This window comes from Bos javanicus, chromosome 4, assembly GCF_032452875.1.
Source record: "Bos javanicus breed banteng chromosome 4, ARS-OSU_banteng_1.0, whole genome shotgun sequence".
Lineage (NCBI taxonomy): Eukaryota > Metazoa > Chordata > Mammalia > Artiodactyla > Bovidae > Bos > Bos javanicus.
The window spans coordinates 116,109,436-116,126,560 of record NC_083871.1 but is presented as its reverse complement, the minus strand read 5'-3'; the positions used below and the strand labels follow the sequence as shown (position 1 = coordinate 116,126,560).

At 43.4% G+C, this 17,125-nt stretch overlaps 1 protein-coding gene across 1 annotated transcript; it reads right to left on the bottom strand.

The window, feature by feature from the left end:
* Positions 1–14,687: 14,687 nt before the first annotated feature.
* LOC133246884 (pancreatic progenitor cell differentiation and proliferation factor-like) lies at positions 14,688–15,348 on the bottom strand. The gene has a single exon (XM_061415459.1). It carries the CDS (start codon positions 15,201–15,203, stop codon positions 14,856–14,858), a length of 348 nt encoding a protein of 115 aa, XP_061271443.1. The 5' UTR covers positions 15,204–15,348; the 3' UTR covers positions 14,688–14,855.
* Between the last annotated feature and the right edge of the window lie 1,777 nt (positions 15,349–17,125).

Sequence of the window (17,125 nt, the reverse complement as noted above, 5' to 3'; positions counted from 1 at the left end):
AGAGAGAGAGTAAAGAACGAGAAAATCTACTGCTTAGACTCCCATGTGATATCCAGGAAGTAGTCCAAGCTGTCTTTTCACATAATCTGTGTGTCAAGACATGCAAGGGTATCTGGGATACCCTTCATTCCCATGAAGTGTATTTCCTATGTGTGAGGCAGATAATATACTTTATAGCAACTGAAAAATCCCAATGAAAGAATCACTACATAATCCCTTGGGTTTGGGATTGAAGCCGTGCCTTCTGCCAGTAACAACCCTCCCCTTGGTGAGCAGTTCCTGGCTTCCTACTGACCCTACTGTGCTTGACCACAAGGCAACGGATTGCCCATCATCACTGTTTTTTTCCAATCTACCATCTCCAGGTGGAATGGTAGTACATTTGGGTTCATGATGCAAATCCATCTGCAAATTGGACATTCCCCTTTGTTAACTTTTCATAGTGAACCCTCGTGAGGCCACAGGTGTGTGCTGAGGGCGAAGCTGTAGACAGAAATGGGCACAGGTGCCAGGTGAGCTAATGACCCAGTTTCCTGTGCAATTAACTTGTGCCTGTTCTGTTATATGCCATTTCTGAAGGATAATTGGTTACTACTACTAATGTCCAAAGTGATGATTTTGTAGATCAGGAAAAGGCATGCCATTGATGGTGGGCAGTTTGAGGTGGTAAACTTTTAGTTTTGGAATATTGACTTCACACCTTAATAGACGTGGAGGCTCATGGAGCTTTGTTGTCCCCGGTGTTGAGAGAGCATTTATTTCACTTGAATGACTGATGGATAACTGAAGGTTCAGAGGGGACAGAAAGGATGGACTGTGCTGGACACTTTCATTATGCCATCCAAACCCACTCTCTGGCTTTCTTCAATCTGCCTCGTACCCTGGGAGGCTGAACTGGATGGACTTGATCCATGGCTCACTTGCCACTGGCTTCTGGTTGGTTCACATGAATGGGAAGGATTGGATTGGGGAACAGAGTGAGATTATTTATTTCCTGGATTCCTCTGTGATGGGTCAGTACTTTATTATAGATTGAAGTGAGTTTCTCTACCTGACCACAGCCCCTGTCAGGAAACCCTCTGCTACAACAACAGCTACTATCTGATTTCTGGTCAACTTTGCTCTCCTTAAACTTCAGTCCTGAGGATGCTAATGGCTCCCCCATCTTGCTAGGTTTCCAGTGTTCCAACTGTTGCTCTTGGTTTCCTGTGGCCTTGCTTGCACTTTTATAAATAGCCTCCTCATTAAACTTTCCTCAATTACCCACTTGAGAGTGGCATCTGTTTCCCATTGTAGTGTAAGGTATCTGATACACATTCAGATCAGATTCTCAGAGCAAAGCTTCAAGTAATGAGAAATCAGCACCAAGTACAGGCTTATGTGGACTCTCTTAAATAACTTGAGGTAATAAGGTGTTCACACAGGAAACCATGATGTATTTGGAACTGAATGGCGAAAAGCATACCACATGATAGTCATTTACGGTGGAATGGAAAAAGGGAAATATGTGCAACCATAAAGAAAAGATTCAAAGTAAATGTCTTAAGAACTTAAAAGCTTAGATTAAGCCTTTAATAAGCTTTTGAAAAATAAGGCAGACATATAGACTTGAAACTATTAAAGTGGGAAAAAAAAGAAACAAACGAGCTTCAGCAAAAGAGAAATTTTCTTTTTAAAAACCTCTAGGAGGAAAGATCAAGAAGAAAAAAGAAAAGGAACAAAAAATCCCTTACTAGGCGAAAGTGAAAGTCGCTCAGTCCTGTCGACTCTTTGCAACTGTACAGTCCATGGAATTCTCCAGGCCAGAACATTGGAGTGGGTAGCCTTGCCGTTCTCCAGGGGATCTTCCCAACCCAGGGATCAAACCCAGGTCTCCTGCATTGCAGGCAGATTCTTTACCAGCTGAGCCACAAGGGAAGCTCAAGAACACTGGAATGGGTAGCCTATCCCTTCTCCAGGGGATCTTCCCAACCCAGGAATTGAACTGGGGTCTCCTGCATTGCAGGCGGATTCTTTACCAACTGAGCTATGAGGAAAACCCTTCTCACTACATATCAAGACTTATAAAACTGTAGTAATGAAAACACTGATATCATTACCAACATACATAATGGAGAATAATTGCTAATTATAGAACATTGATAAAGGATGTTACAAATCAAAGGAGAAAAGCTAAGCTACTCAATAAATGGAGCTGGGAAAACTGTTTATGCATACATTAAAAAGCTGATACCTACATCACACCACCAATAGAAAAAAAATTAATGAATTAAGTATCAATATGTAAAAATCAAACCCTCAAATCTTACCAAAACATTAAGACAGTGCCTTGAGGGAGAAAAGATATTATTAAACAAGTGAGAAAAATCACAATCAATGAAGAAAAGTATGGATAAGTTTAAATTTATGTATGTGCATATAATGTATGAACAATATATATAATATTTGTAGAACTGTATGTAAGTTACATAATCAACATAAAAATGTGTTTATTCACCCAAGAAAGTGAACAATTACCATGTTCCAATAACACCCTAAACTGCTGTAAATCCTACAGCAAAGCGGAACACAATCTCTGCCCTGGGCTGTATGTTGGCAGATAAGCAAACACGTTGAACAACGCTGCACTTAACAGCACAATGAAAATATCACTTTAATTTCCAGACAAATTATTAATCAATGTATCAATGTAGTTGTGGTGAGTTACGACAGACCGGAGAGATGACCGCTTCTCCTAAGGCATTTTACCCATTGGTTTAGCCGTTCAGTAAGCATTTATTGACTGATTGTGAGTGTCCCACACTATAATAAGCCCTAGGACTCAAGATGAATAAGAAACGATTTCTCCCACAAGCAGGAAATCTCTGAGATCAGTGCTGCATAGAAGCAGACATAAAAACAAAAAAATACAGCATTGAGTAATAAATATTACGGTGGGGGAGATCTTATGATATTTTGGGGGCCTGTGGAAGTACCTACCCCAGACTGGGCAAAGGGGTAGATGGGTTTCTAGTGGCGCTTCAAAGTCCAGCAGTGAAGACAAAGAAAATAGTTCAGTTCAGATAATTGAGTGAATCAGAAGTCAGAATGCATGATCGCTATAAAATTATAATTCTGCATTAAAGGCTGTCATTTCAAATTTGAGCCAAGAAAGTTCAGAGGTTCAGAACAAAGCAGGTATTTCGGAGCCCTCCACAGCGAACGTTGCTACCACAGGAGTGTTCCGAGGTAAGAACAGTGTAACAGTAGAGTGTTGTTTTGTGGAAAAGCGAAAGCTAAGAGGGAAAAACTTGAGTTTCTGTCACAATTTTGCTGTACACTCACTTTTGAAAGCCTAGAATAAACCAATTATCTTCCTGAGTTTGGGAATAACATCACAAATATAATGTATATTTATTATGAGAATTAAATTACAGCATCAAGGTTAAAGCATTTAATAAAGCAGTTCACACATATTATTACTAAATGACATGTGTTCATAAAGACTCTACCAGCATTTCTCACTGATGGAAATTACATCATCTTCACAATTGCTTCATTTTGTTTTTACTGAGGTATAAGTTTCTTATAATAAACTGCACACATCTTTAGTAGATCATTCATTGAGTGTGGCAACTGTATACATCATATAACTACAAATATCAAAACATAAAAATGTAGAAACTTACCATACCCAGGAAAGATCTTCTTCCCATAAATTGATAACAACACCAACAAAAAACCCTGCTGTCCTTACATGTGGAACGTAAATGTGATGCAAATGAAGCTATCTATGAGACAGAAACAGACTCATACACACAGAGAAGAGACTCGTGGTTCCCAAGCGGGTACTGGGGACAGATGGAGTAGGAGACAGGGGTTCACAGATACAAACTATTCTACATAGAATGGGTGGAAGCAAGGTCCTGGTGTAAGGCACAGGGAACTCTATGTATGCATCAGTCAGTTCAGTTCAGCCTCTCAGTCGTGTCCGACTCTTCAAGACCCCATGAATCGCAGCATGCCAGGCCTCCCTGTCCATCACCAACTCCCAGAGTTCACCCACAGTCACATCCATCAAGTCAGTGATGCCATCCAGCCATCTCATCCTCTGTAGTCCCCTTCTCCTATTTGCTGTATGGCAGGAATTAATGCAACTGTGTAAATTTTCACCTATACATCAATAAAATAGTTTCTAAAAACTGCTGTCCTGTTTATATCATCATGTTCATGAAGGATTTTAATCTGTAATTTTCTTTTCTAGTAATGTCATGTCGGGTTTCTGGCCTCGTGGTTATGCCAACCTCATAAAACTATTGAGTACTTCCCCCTCCTCTCATTTCTGGAAAAACAATGTGCCATATTGATAATATTTTTCTTTAAATGGTTTGATGGAACTCGCTACTGACATCATCCTGCATTCAAGCTGTCTTTGTTGATATAGCTCTTTAAAAAGTGTAAATTGTTTTTGTTGTTCAGTCACTAAATCGTGTCTGACTCTTTGTGACCCCATGGCAGCACGCCAGGCTCCTCTGTCCTCTACGATTGCCTGGAGTTGGCTCAGATTCATGTCTGTTGAGTCCGTGATGCTTTCTAACCATCTCATCCCTGGCTGCCCCCTTCTCCTTTTGCCTTCAGTCTTTCCCAGCATCAGGATCTTTCCCAGTGAGTCAGCTTTTCGCATCAGGTGGCCAAAGTATTGGAGCTTCAGCTTCAGCATCAGTCCTTCCAAGGAATCAGTTCAGTTCAGTCGCTCAGTTGTGTCCGACTCTTTGCGACCCCGTGAATCGCAGCACGCTGGCCTCCCTGTCCGTCACCAACTCCTGGAGTTCACTCAGACTCGGGTGCACCGAGTCAGTGATGCCATCCAGCCATCTCAAAGGAATACTCATGGTCAATATAAAAAATGTAAATATATATGTATATATAATTTCAGATTTCCTATGTCTTCTTGTGTTCAGTTTAGTCAAATTTATCCATTTATATTATTGACTTTATTGCACATGTTATTCACAATATTTCATTTTTATCTTTATTTCATATTTCATATCTTTATTCCATATTCATTCCTTTAAACTTTCTCATACTGGTTATTTGTGTTTTATTCACTTTTTATTGATTAATCTAAAATGAAGCTTGATTAATCTAAAATGAAGGACTTCCCTGGTGGCTCAGACGGTAAAGCAGTCTTCTACAATGCGGGAGACCTGAGTTCAATCCCTGGGTTGGGAAGATCCCCTGGAGAAGGAAATGGCAATCCACTCCAGTACTATTGCCTGGAAAATCCCACAGACAGATGAGCCTGGTAGGCTACAGTTCATGGGGTCGCAAAGAGTCGGACACGACTGAGCAACTTCACTTTCACTTTCAAAATGAAGCTTATTAATTTTGTAAATCTTTTTCAACATGTACACTTTGATTTTACTGTTTTTTGTCTAGTTTTTCTTTTGTTGATTTCTGCTCTTAATTTCTCTCTTCTATTTATTTTGACTTGGTGATTGTTTTATATGTTTTGAAGCTCTGTTATTATGTGCATTCAAATATTAAACCACTATGTCTCATTTCAACTTTGGAATTTCCATCATTTATTTTTATGGCTTTCACTTCTCTGCTAAAATTTCTCATCTGCTTATGTATATTGTCCACTTTTTCTATTGTATATGTTAGCACATTTATTATGGACTTCTCAATTATTCTTTTACACAGAATGTACAAAGTGAAACTTTAAACATTAAAGAGACAAGCAAAGAGGCAAGAAAATATGATCCACTTTTTATTAATTTTGTAAATACTTATCAATATGTCCACTTTGATTTTCCTGTTTTTTTGTCTAGTTTTTCTTTCATTGATTTCTGCTCTTAATTTCTCTCTTCTGTTTATTTTGACTTGAAGATGCCCTTCTGTTCCTAGCTTCTAAACATGGAAGTTTCTTAGAAAGGGGGGAAATGGAAAATCAATTATCTGCATGTACAAAGCTATAAATATCCTTCTCAGCACTGCTTTAGTTGTATATGAATTTCATTATGTTGTTGTTGTTGTTGTACAGTCTCTAAGTCACATCTGACTCTTTGCAACCACATGGATGGCAGCAGGCCAGGCCTCCCTGTTCTTCACTAACTCTCAGAGTTTGCTCAAATTCATGTCTACTGGAAAAACCATAGCTTTGACTATATGGACCTTTGAAGTCATGCTTTGTCAGCAAGATAGGCTTCAACAGTACATGAACGGAGAACTTTCAGATGTACAAGCTGGGTTTCGAAAAGGTAGAGGAACCAGAGATCAAATTGCCAACATCTGCTGGATCATAGAGAAAGCAAAGGAATTCCAGGAAAACATCTACTTCTGCTTCATCGACTATGCGAAAAGAATTGAAAAATTCTTCTTGTGACTATGCTATCAGTGTGGGAAAGATTGAGGGCAGGAGGAGAAGGGAGCAACAGTAGATGAGATGGTTAGATAGCACCACTGATTCAATGGACATGAATTTGAGTGAAGTCTAGGAGATAGTGAAGAACAGAGGGGTCTGGCATGCTGCAATCCGTGGAGTCACAAGGAGTTGGACACGGCCTAGCGACTGAACAACAACAAAATACAGTGCTTTCCCCTGGAAAGGGGGGGATGCTGAGTCAAACATATCTGTGTTGCACTGAGTCTGGGCTGTGTTGCAGCTTGAATTAGACTCATCCCACCCCTGGCTTCACAGACCTGGAGGGCAGGGTCAAGACTGTCCCTTCAGCAAGCCTTGTATGTGTTTAGTAGCTCAGTCATGTCCAACTCTTTGCAACCCTTTGGACTATAGCCTGTCAGGCTCCTGTCCATGAGAGTTTTCAGACAAGAATACTAAGGTAGGTTGCCATTTCCTTCTCCAGGGGATCTTTCTGATCCAAGGATCAAAACTGCATCTCCTGTGTCTCCTGCATTGTAGCCTGATTCTTTATCCACTGAGCCATTGGGGAAGCCCCTTCAGCAAGGTTTAGCACCTGAGAATTGGAGAGATTCTGAAATTCCAAGCTTTACAAGCCAGCAGCCACTTCCTGAGCCTTTGGTGATCTTTCCCCATCCTGCTACAAAAGGAGCAGGGTTTGATTTGCTGCTGCTTTGCCTCCAGGCAGAAGTTACTGTGCCCTAGGAATCTCCCTCAGCCTTCCTGCACATCCCCAGACCTCCAGGAGGACCAGGCACATGCTAGGTCAAGCTGCCATGCACTGCACATCAGGAGCGCTTACTCAGCCTCATGATCTGCCCTCTGCCTTGACGCTGCTACCACACACCCGCGAAGGTCCCATGAGAAGGATGTGATGTATAGATGTGGATCTCTCCATACTGGGAATTCTCAGACTTCCAAACCATCTTCTCAGCCCACGTTTGTTGTTACTGTTCAGTCATCTCCTACTCTTTTCGACCCCATGGACTGCAGCATGCCGGGCTTCCCTGTCCTTCACTATCTCTCAGAGTTTTCTCAAACTCATGTCCATCGAGTCAGTGATGCCACCCAGCTATCTTATCCTCTGCCACTCACTTCTCCTCCTGCCCTCAATCTTTCCCAGCATCAGGGTCTTTTCCAGTGAGTCAGTTCTTTGCATCAGGTGGCCAAAGAATTGGAACTTCAGCATCGGCCCTTCCAATCAGGGTTGATCTCCTTTAGGATTGTTTGGTTTGATCTCCTTGCTGTCCAAGGGACTCTCAAGAGTCTTCTCCAACACCACAATTCAAAAGCATCAATTCGTTGGCCAACATGTGGATGATGAAAAGTTGACTAAGAAAATGCACAATGTGAGAGCTGTCAGTTTAGCTTTCTTGGGGGCAAAATGAGGACTACAGCCTGGGAGACAGCATTTCGGATAGCTCTGAGAGACTGCTCCACAGAGGCAGGGTGAAGGTCAGTTGCAAATTTTATTTTAGTGAAAGGGCAGAGGCTGGCTGCTAGTCATGAGGAGCTGATGTCCCCATTAATGATTTTAGTGCTTTTCTAGACATAGGGAGATGCAAGAATTGGGCTCATAAAATCTTCTCCTGGCAATATCTATCTGAAGACCTGCCAGTTTTTCCCAGAATGCAGAGGGCCTCATTCCTGACCTCTACCCTGGACTCCTTCCTGGGGGTGTTGAAGGTCAGAGGCTGTAGCAGCTCATGATTTAATTCTTGTAGAGGCAGATGGCAAGTGCCAACTTGTAGTCAGCAGAAGTTTAAAAGACAGGGGGCTGCAACATCCCACACACACTGAGCAAAGAGAAGTGTGCCAGGGATGAACGTGCCCCCAGTCTCTGCTAGGAAGGGTTGGACTCTTACTAGAATGAAGTTCAGCTGGGTTTCCCCACGCTCCCAGTTCTAGACTGCTTTTAAACATGCATATGATTTTGCCACTTCTCTGGACAGTTCTGACTTGTAGGGTTGGAGCACCATGGTCTTCTGAGGTTCACAACATCAGCTGCTGAAGTATTCATTCGATGTTGGGTCTAGCATGTAGAAATGAATAAATCATCTTTGCGGTAGGAAAGACACAAATGCAGGTTTAAATAGTTCTCTGGGTCAATCTTTGTTTTATCAGTTTTACACACACTGAAAACAAATGGTCTTTGCTACTGACCACATTTTCACAGGAAGTGAAGCAGATGTGCTGCTTGGAGCTTCCAAGTCAAAGGGATGGGAGAAGGTTAAGACACAACCTCAGCTACACCCTCCCGCCAAAGATTATCTTCGCAAAGCAAAATCTATTCTTAACTTCATCCATGTGCAAGAGCAAGCAGCAACCCCGGTGTCGCTGTCCTGTCTGCGGATCAATAAACTCTTCCCATATGGCCACCTGATGCAAAGAGCTGACTCATTGGAAAAGACTCTATGCTGGGAGGGATTGGGGGCAGGAGGAGAAGGGGACGACAGAGGATGAGATGGCTGGATGACATCACCGACTCGATGGACGTGAGTCTGAGTGAACTCCGGGAGCTGGTGATGGACAGGGAGGCCTGGCGTGCTACGATTCATGGGGTCGCAAAGAGTCGGACACGACTGCTCGCCTGAGCTGAGCTGAGCTTATAAATGCTAAGCGTGCACTGCACTCTGTCTCCTGACGTTTCTGTGTTTCCTGCTAATATAAAGAGTGTAAACTGCGGTGCACAGATTAGTGACAGAGACCAGTCTGCTCTGCTGTCCCAGACCCTGCACCAGTAGAGGCTGTCTTTCTCAAGGGATTCAAGTTCCCCAAACTCAGAAACCAAGTGGAAAATACCTGAAAGATTCTGGTATAATTTTGAATAAAAACTGGAGACTTTTTTACTTGATAAAGTTATTTATCTTTTCCTTATACTCTCCAGACAGAGGTGTTCTGCTTATTTTCTTGACTGTGATGTCTCCCATACATTTTATTTGCTGGAAAAGAGACAAAAGTGGGCATTATGGCTATGTGCAAGAATATTGCCTAAATTATCTGGAATAATCTGTCATGTACCAAGGCCAGATGTTGAAACGGAAAAATTGACAAAGATCCAGAAGACTCCAGCTACTCATGGAGAAACCTCCTTTGAAAAGGTTCATGCAATGTAGCTGAAGCAACATTTCCAAGCAAGGTTTTTTTTCCAATGAATTTTTGACAATTTCTTTGCAATCTCATTCCTCCAAATGACTGAGATAATCCCTATTCATATATGATTTGAAGCAGGAGATCACATGACTGTAAAATAAACCTGATCCAAAACCTTCACTTACGTTTGTTTATATGTCTACGTACAAACACTTGATGTGGAACCGGTCACGCATCTCATTTAACTGCTTCCGTCAAAAAGTAACTGATTGTGTTCTTACAGTTTGCATTCACTCTTGCCTCCCTGGTGCCTAAATAATTACCTGGCACAAAGGTAATTTTTTCCTCTCCTGTTCCTATATTCTAGTGAGGAGACATCTACAGAGGATACAGAAAAATAAATAAATGTCATTTCTAGAAGTGATACATATGATACCAGTATAATTTCATATTTAAACTGGAACCCTCTTGAGAGTAGTTAAAGAGGACACCAGGAAAGCAGGTGCCCCCTGTGAGGGCCTGGAAGTAAACAAGACAAATGGAACTTAGGGGAAAGTTCCGTGAAAAAAAAAAGGGTATTGGGATTACGGCTTGGATTTGAGAGGGAGTGGAATGGAGTCTGAGCGGTGGGGAGCTGGCATTAATGGGGGCCCAGGGGAAGCCCCTGGAGGGTTGTTGGCCCACGATCCTATGCGGAATGATGGGAGTGAATCCGTAATCAAAGCTTGGAGGAAGGGCAAGTTCAGGCAGGCCCATGGCAAGCACAAAGGGTCTGAGGAGGAAACGAACATGGTGTGTTCAAGATAGAGAAAGAAACCTGGGGCTCCAACAAGTGAGGGAGACTGAAAGGGGTGGGAGATAGGGTCAGAGACTCAGGCTCTGTGGTCCTTGCAGGCCCTGTGGGGGACCTGGCAATTAACTCCACTGGAAGAGGTGATTCTGCAGAGATCCAAGTGAGGAAGCTCTCATTTATTAGCAGAAAATAATCATGAGTCGTGGACTAAAGTGATGCTCTTAAATCAGTCTGAACACAGCCACAGGCTAACTTGCTATCTCAAGAAATGTCCAGATTAAGTGTTTGTTTTCTTTTCCCTGCCAACGTGAATTATTTCACAATGAGAATAATAGCCTATCTTTTCCAAAAGTTTCCATATGGTGATTATACGGAAGTAGGTTTTTATTTATTTTCTGCGTGTAAAGCAGGGTCCTGGAAGACGACAAGGCTTTGGAAGGACTGGGAGGGGTTGTGTGCATATCCAGGTCTAGTCCAAGTTCAGCAAAGTGCTATGAAAGCCTGGCTGGGAGGGGCGATGACGAGGAAGAGGAATCAGGACCAGTGACATCTCATAGGTCAGAAAGTGTTTTGCTCGTTAATACAAAGGCCTGTTCTAAGTTCAAAATATCAGCTGCAGTACACAATACAGGGGATGAGGCTTGACAATCGAGTCAACCAAAACCTCCCATGGTCGGGCAGTCAGCTCAGGGTGTGATAAGGTTCCTTAGATGTAAAAGCGGGGAGGCAGAGACACCCCCTCCCCCAACTCACCTCCCCCTTGCTTAGAACACACCCTGGAGCCAAGACTGACTAGAAGCCAGAGTGGGAGTCACTCCACAGGGGACACGGTAAGTGACATTGCTCTGAAGTCAGGAAGAGAAGACGGTCAGAAACCGCTTCCAAACTCACCCAGGGCAGCCATGTACATCACGCTTCTCTGAGTTGCTCTGAACCAGTGTTGGCACAAATAACCCAAAGGGTACAGGTCATCCTGTGTCTGGTCATCTTATCTCAGGGTGAAGTATGAGAAACGTGTGTCCGGATGCTTCTTCTCAAAAGTGTGTATCAACAGCTTGAAATTTCCAGGAAAGGACATCTAGGGATGGGAGCACCTCTCAATGAGAGTCTGTGGGCCAGGCGCTGACCCCTAGTCTGAGCAGTGATGTTTCAGCCATCACTTTCACCCCTAGAACAATGCTACCAGGAGCCAGCTGTGTAGAGTGAGAAATGAGCTGTGTAAGAAGCTGTCTGGGTTTATAGCAGCTACTGGAATCTCGGTATCTCTGCTCTGAGCTGCTCCTTAAAAACGATGCCCAAGAGAAACACTGGGTCACCCCCCTGTAGAGAATTCTGAGAGCTGGGACAACTTCTACAAGGAGTGAGTCACTGAGAAACCCAAGGATGGTGGTAATGAAATAAAACTGGTAACAAAGGCAGCTCCCACATAGTCTTCATGCCCGACATTGAGCCGAGTGCTTTATGTGGTCGCTTACCCACACATAAACCTCTCCATGGCTTCTATCATCGTGGCCTTTTTATACACAAGGAAACTGAGGCTTGGGCTGAGGACGCGTCTGGGAAGTCGGGTGATGAAGGGCTGGAACCTGGGCTGTGTGGGCCCCTAACCAGCCTCCACTGAGACTGGGGAGGGACAGCTGAGGACAGAAACCACAGGGGCCAGGACCACTGCCAAGAGCTCCACTCGGCTCTGGTGAGGGCCCACAGCAAACCTAAGCAACCCCGTGCCTCTGTCTGCCATTGTAATATCTTCACTCTGAGGCCCACAGGAAATTTTTATCACTTTTTATTTCTCACTATGGAAGCAAATATAATGATTTCCCTCCAGAGACATCCTCATAGATTTGGCCTATAGATGCTAGCTAGGGCTTAATTCAATCACAGCAGTCCTTAGAGAATTGTGCAGACCAGCTCAAAAGCAAAGATGTTTCATTGGTATGAGTAACTTGTCTATCAGACCTATAGCTCTTAAGATATAAAAACTCTATGTTTGAAAATATAGTCTCAGCAGGATTTTAGATGAATAGTAAAAGTAAATGTAGACAAACTTCCAGTTATAAGATTTGAAAGTCCTGGGCATCTAATGTACAGAAGGGGCTTCCCTGGTAGCTCAGCTGGTAAAGAATCTGCCTGCAAGTCAGGAGACCCTGGTTTGATCCCTGGGTTGGGAAGATCCAATGGAGAAGGGAAAGGCTATCCACTCCAGGACTCTAGCATGGAGAATTCCATGGACTGTATAGTCCATGGGGTTGCAAAGACTCAGACACGACTGAGTGACTTTCACTTTCACTATAGTGATTATAGTTAATAACGTTTCACGGTATACTTGAACTTCACTAAGAAAGTGGATGGTAAATGTTTTCACCACAAAAAATAAATGGTAATTAAGCGACAAGAAGGAGGTGTTAGTTAATGCTGTGCTGATAATTATTTTGCAATATGTAAATGAGCCAATCAACAGGCTACACACCTTTAACTTACCGAATGTTATGTGTCAATTATATCTCCATCAAGCTGGGCGATTAAGATACATAAATTAATTAAATACATATATAAAAAAGAAAGCCTACAAGATGTTATGAACAAAAAAATATTTGAGTCAGTGCTAATCATTTTTTAAAAGGATAATAAACATTGCATATTCCAAGGCAATGATTAAGCATTCAAAATGGAGGCTTAAGTGGAAAGCATGTATTTTTTAAAAAATGACCGAAAGAGGATCTCCCATTGTAAACGTTCTAGTAGATGAGGCAGAACCTGCTTCTGCTCCCCTTGAACCTGGGCAGGCCTGAGACTCACCTGGAGCCAGCAGGCTCCCTCAGAAACAAAGATGGCCTGGGGGTGTTTTCTGCAGTGACGGGTGGCTGGGTCTGCAGGTCTGTCCTCAGCTCCACGGACAGCAAGAGAAATGAAATTCATTTCCAAAGGCACACAGTTTTATCAGATTCCAGGTTAGAGACCAGATTTCTCAATATTTGCTATGCTATGCTAAGTCACTTCAGTCGTGCTCAACTCTGTGCGACCCCATAGACGGCAGCCTATCAGGCTCCCCCGTCCCTGGGATTCTCCAGGCAAGAACACTGGAGTGGGTTGCCATTTCCTTCTCCAATGCATGAAAGTGAAAAGAGAAAGTGAAGTTGCTCAGTCGTGTCCGACTCTTAGCGACCCCATGGACTGCAGCCTACCAGGCTCCTCCATCCATGGGATTTTCCAGGCAAGAGTACTATATTTAATCCAACATTATTTCGACTCCAGCCTCCCCTGCCATGAAAATCATCACAACTGATTCTTTTGACTTTTTTGTTTGTTTAGGTCTATGATCCACTTTGAGTTAATCTTTGCATATGGTACAAGGTATGATCAGTTTTTGTTGCTGATTTGGGGGGCTTTTTGCACAGTATTCAAGTTTTCCAACAGCATTTGTTGCTCTGCACCACGGGGCATGTGGGATCTTAGTTCCCTGACTAGAGATTGAACCCATGCCCCCCTCAATGGAAGGCAGGGTCTTGACCATTGGACCGCCAGGAAGTCCCATTCCTCTGATGTTTACTACTGAATTAACTGAATCTTAAGTTAAGCTACCTGGTTGTTTGAGCAGTATATTCTCTTGTCACATTCTGTTGGCCCATATGCAAATTTTCTGCAGTGGGAATTCATCATAAAAAGGACGATGAAAAAATACATCATCACCTTAGTTCTTCCATACATTTTCCCCAAAAGAGACCCACATTAGTCATTCATAATATAGCTCCCTTTTGCCTTTATCATGGTCCCAATTAGTTGCTATTAATTTTTTAAAAGGAAGAAATTGACTTCTAACTTTTTGAAAGAATGGGAAGAAACTTCAAGACTGAAAATGACCTCAGTGGGGTATATTAAGTCAGATATGAAAGGCCAGAATCTAGCAAGTGTAACTCAGAGAAAGCTGCTGACCGAAATGTGTCATTTCTCTCTCTTGCTCTTCCTTCCTGGGTTCTCTGTTTGGGAAAAAGAGGGAAAACTGAAACAGGAGAAGCAGAGATTTAAACAAAGGACTAGGTTTAGACAGAGGTGAGCAATGGTTTGTTATGATGGGTGAATGTCAAAAGCAGAAAAATAGCCAAAACGTGAGAAATAAAAGCAACAGGCCCAGAATAAAAGATGAGAAACTTCAACTCTAGGCTTTGTTTTCTTATTTATAACAATTACAGATATATGCGTATATATACTTATATGCACACACTTACTGAATGACTGTTCTGTACACTGTAGATTGATTGTATTTCAATTAAAACTTTTTTTTTTTTTGCTCACTCCTGGAGTTTATTGTCCACTTGGTGCAAGGCACAGGGTCATGGGGTGTGAGGAAGGCGCGTTCCTGTGGCTCGGATAGCAGACAGTGGGATTCTCTCCACTTCCTTTTTGGTGTTTTGCTGTTTTGATATTAAAAAGTGAACTGCTTCCCTTGACTGTAGCCTGCTTGGTCTTGGGGAGAGGAGGGGAAGGGAGGGTACAGGGCAGGGGGAGGAAGAGGGCTCTGATGAGCCTAGCGCCTTGAAAGGAAGCCTGGCAGCTGGTGGTGGTCACTCAGGACGGGGGCCTGCAGTTGGCTTTGCCAGGCTGGCCGCTGGGCTGCTGCTTCCCCACAGCTTCCCGAGCCAGGTCACATGTGATCGTGCGGGTGGAGGCCTGGGCAGACTCCGAGTGCTCTGGGGACTCCAGCACTGGGGCCATGAACGGGAGAGTGGACTTCCTGAAGAAGCAGCTAGCCCACCAGTGTCCCGGGTCTGCTTTGGGGAGACCCGGGTGGTGGGGGATGGCTTCCCCGGGGTACTCGGCACTTCCGCGGGAGCTGTTACGGGAAGTGGAGCCCAGGCGGCGCCGGTAGCAGTCGTGGGTGGCCACGAGCGAGCCGCTGGAGGGGATGGCTGCCATGCTCTTGCTTGCGGGCTGGTGGAAACCTCGGCGGCGACCCCTCGAGGGCCTCGGCGTGAGATCACGGACGGTGGGCACGGGGGCGCTAGGCCACAGAGCCCATCTGCATAAGAAAAAGTGGGAGGCCACTCCACAAACTAGACGCGAGGGCCTCAATTAAAACTTTAAAAAAAGAATATTAGTATGCTGTCGCTCTAGCAGCTCCATACTTAAAAATACATTAAGAAATTAGTGGTACCTTGATGACATATAAACACAATCAGAATGTATGTAGAGAATATGAAAAAATCAAGAAAACAGATATCCTGCTATTTCCTCCAGTTGATTCTGTGTCAAAGAGATAGATGTTAAGCTAACACCCATATCTACCCTTTATGGCTCTTGGTTCCTTCTTGATGTCTCCATTATACACCTACTGCAGGCAGCCTGGAGGGGTTCTTACTCACCTTGGAAAAGAGACATCACAGAAACACCCCCACACACACACACACAAACCAGCCACAAATAGATTTTTGATTTCCTTTTGAAAGGCATTGCATATGTTCCCTGAATTCCCCTTGCCATTATATTTACAGTTATAATTAACATTTTATAATGTGCAATTAGTTGGAGAAGATGGGAAAATGGTTTTCCCAAAACCAATATATTAAATTTAGCATTTCTATCTAGTTATTGCAGGAAGAAATATTACTTATAACAACCTGCATCATATCAAATTAATGGATTCTGCAACATCTCTAAGTAGGAAAAAAAATTCTTTAGGGAGAAAGTAGAAATTAAAGTGTGATGGAATAGCCTCCGTGATTACATTTCCAGGAGAAAACATTGCACTTTCTTTAGGTCGACAGAAACAAGATGATGCATTTCTGGGAGTAAGGAATCTCTTCTCCATCTGCCAGAATCTTGCCTACATGGGATAAATTTTTCTTCTTACCTGAAGCTCGCTGTTACGTGGTCAAATAATTAGGCAGGAGAAATTCCCCCAGAGTATCAGAGACACCGCAGAGTGGGAGGTTAGGTGGACCCTGCCGAGTCCCTGGCTCCAGAACGCTGTGCCGGCCAGCTTGGCTGTGTGTTTTTGCTACAGCTTGATTCTGCAGTCCTCTTCTTGTCTTTTTCCCTCCCATCATCCTTATTTTAGCTTTCATTTTGCAGTTCGGGGTTATTTCTTATCAGCTTGGTCATGAGTCCCTGCCTGCCTATTCGAGCATCTCTAAGATGGTCGTAAGAGACCCTTTGCATGAGACATCCTTTTATTCTGTAATATTCCACCTCATTCCTCAGCCTCAGCCATCCCTAGCTTTCCTTAAGGAAAGTTAGCACATCCTTTCTTCTGTTGAGGCAGATTTAATCTCCATGAACACTGAATGACTCCAACTGTGGCACCGTGTTCTCAGGAGGTAGCAGGAACAGTTAATAAAGTTGTGGCTAAGCTGCCATCTTTCACGGTGTTTTAGAAAACTCCTCACATGGGGAAGGATTAGGATGGCCAAAAAGTCCATTTGGGTTTTTCTGGACCATCTTATGGAAACACTTGAATAACCATTTTGGCCAACCCAATACTTTGTAGTACATACACACATGCTTAATTGCTCAGTCCTGTCCATTCTTTGAAACATCACACATTGCAGCCCACCAGGCTCCTCTGTCCATGGGATTCTCCAGGCAAGAATACTGGAGTGGGGTGCCATTCCCTTCTCACCTCCAGAAACAGTCTGCTTCTCACACTACAGTCCTAAGTGTCTGCTATGAATCCATGAAAAGAAAGTGAAAGTGAAGTCGCTCAGTCATGTCCGACTCTTCGCGACCCCATGGACTCTAGCCTACCATGCTCCTCTGTCCATGGGATTCTCCAGGCAAAAGTACTGGAGTGGGTTGCCATTTCCTTCCCCAGGGGATCTTCCTGACCCAGGGATCAAACC

Coding starts and splice junctions, on each gene's coding strand:
- LOC133246884 (XM_061415459.1), bottom strand. CDS start 15,203: ATGGCAGCCATCCCCTCCAGCGGCTCGCTCGTGGCCACCCACGACTGC.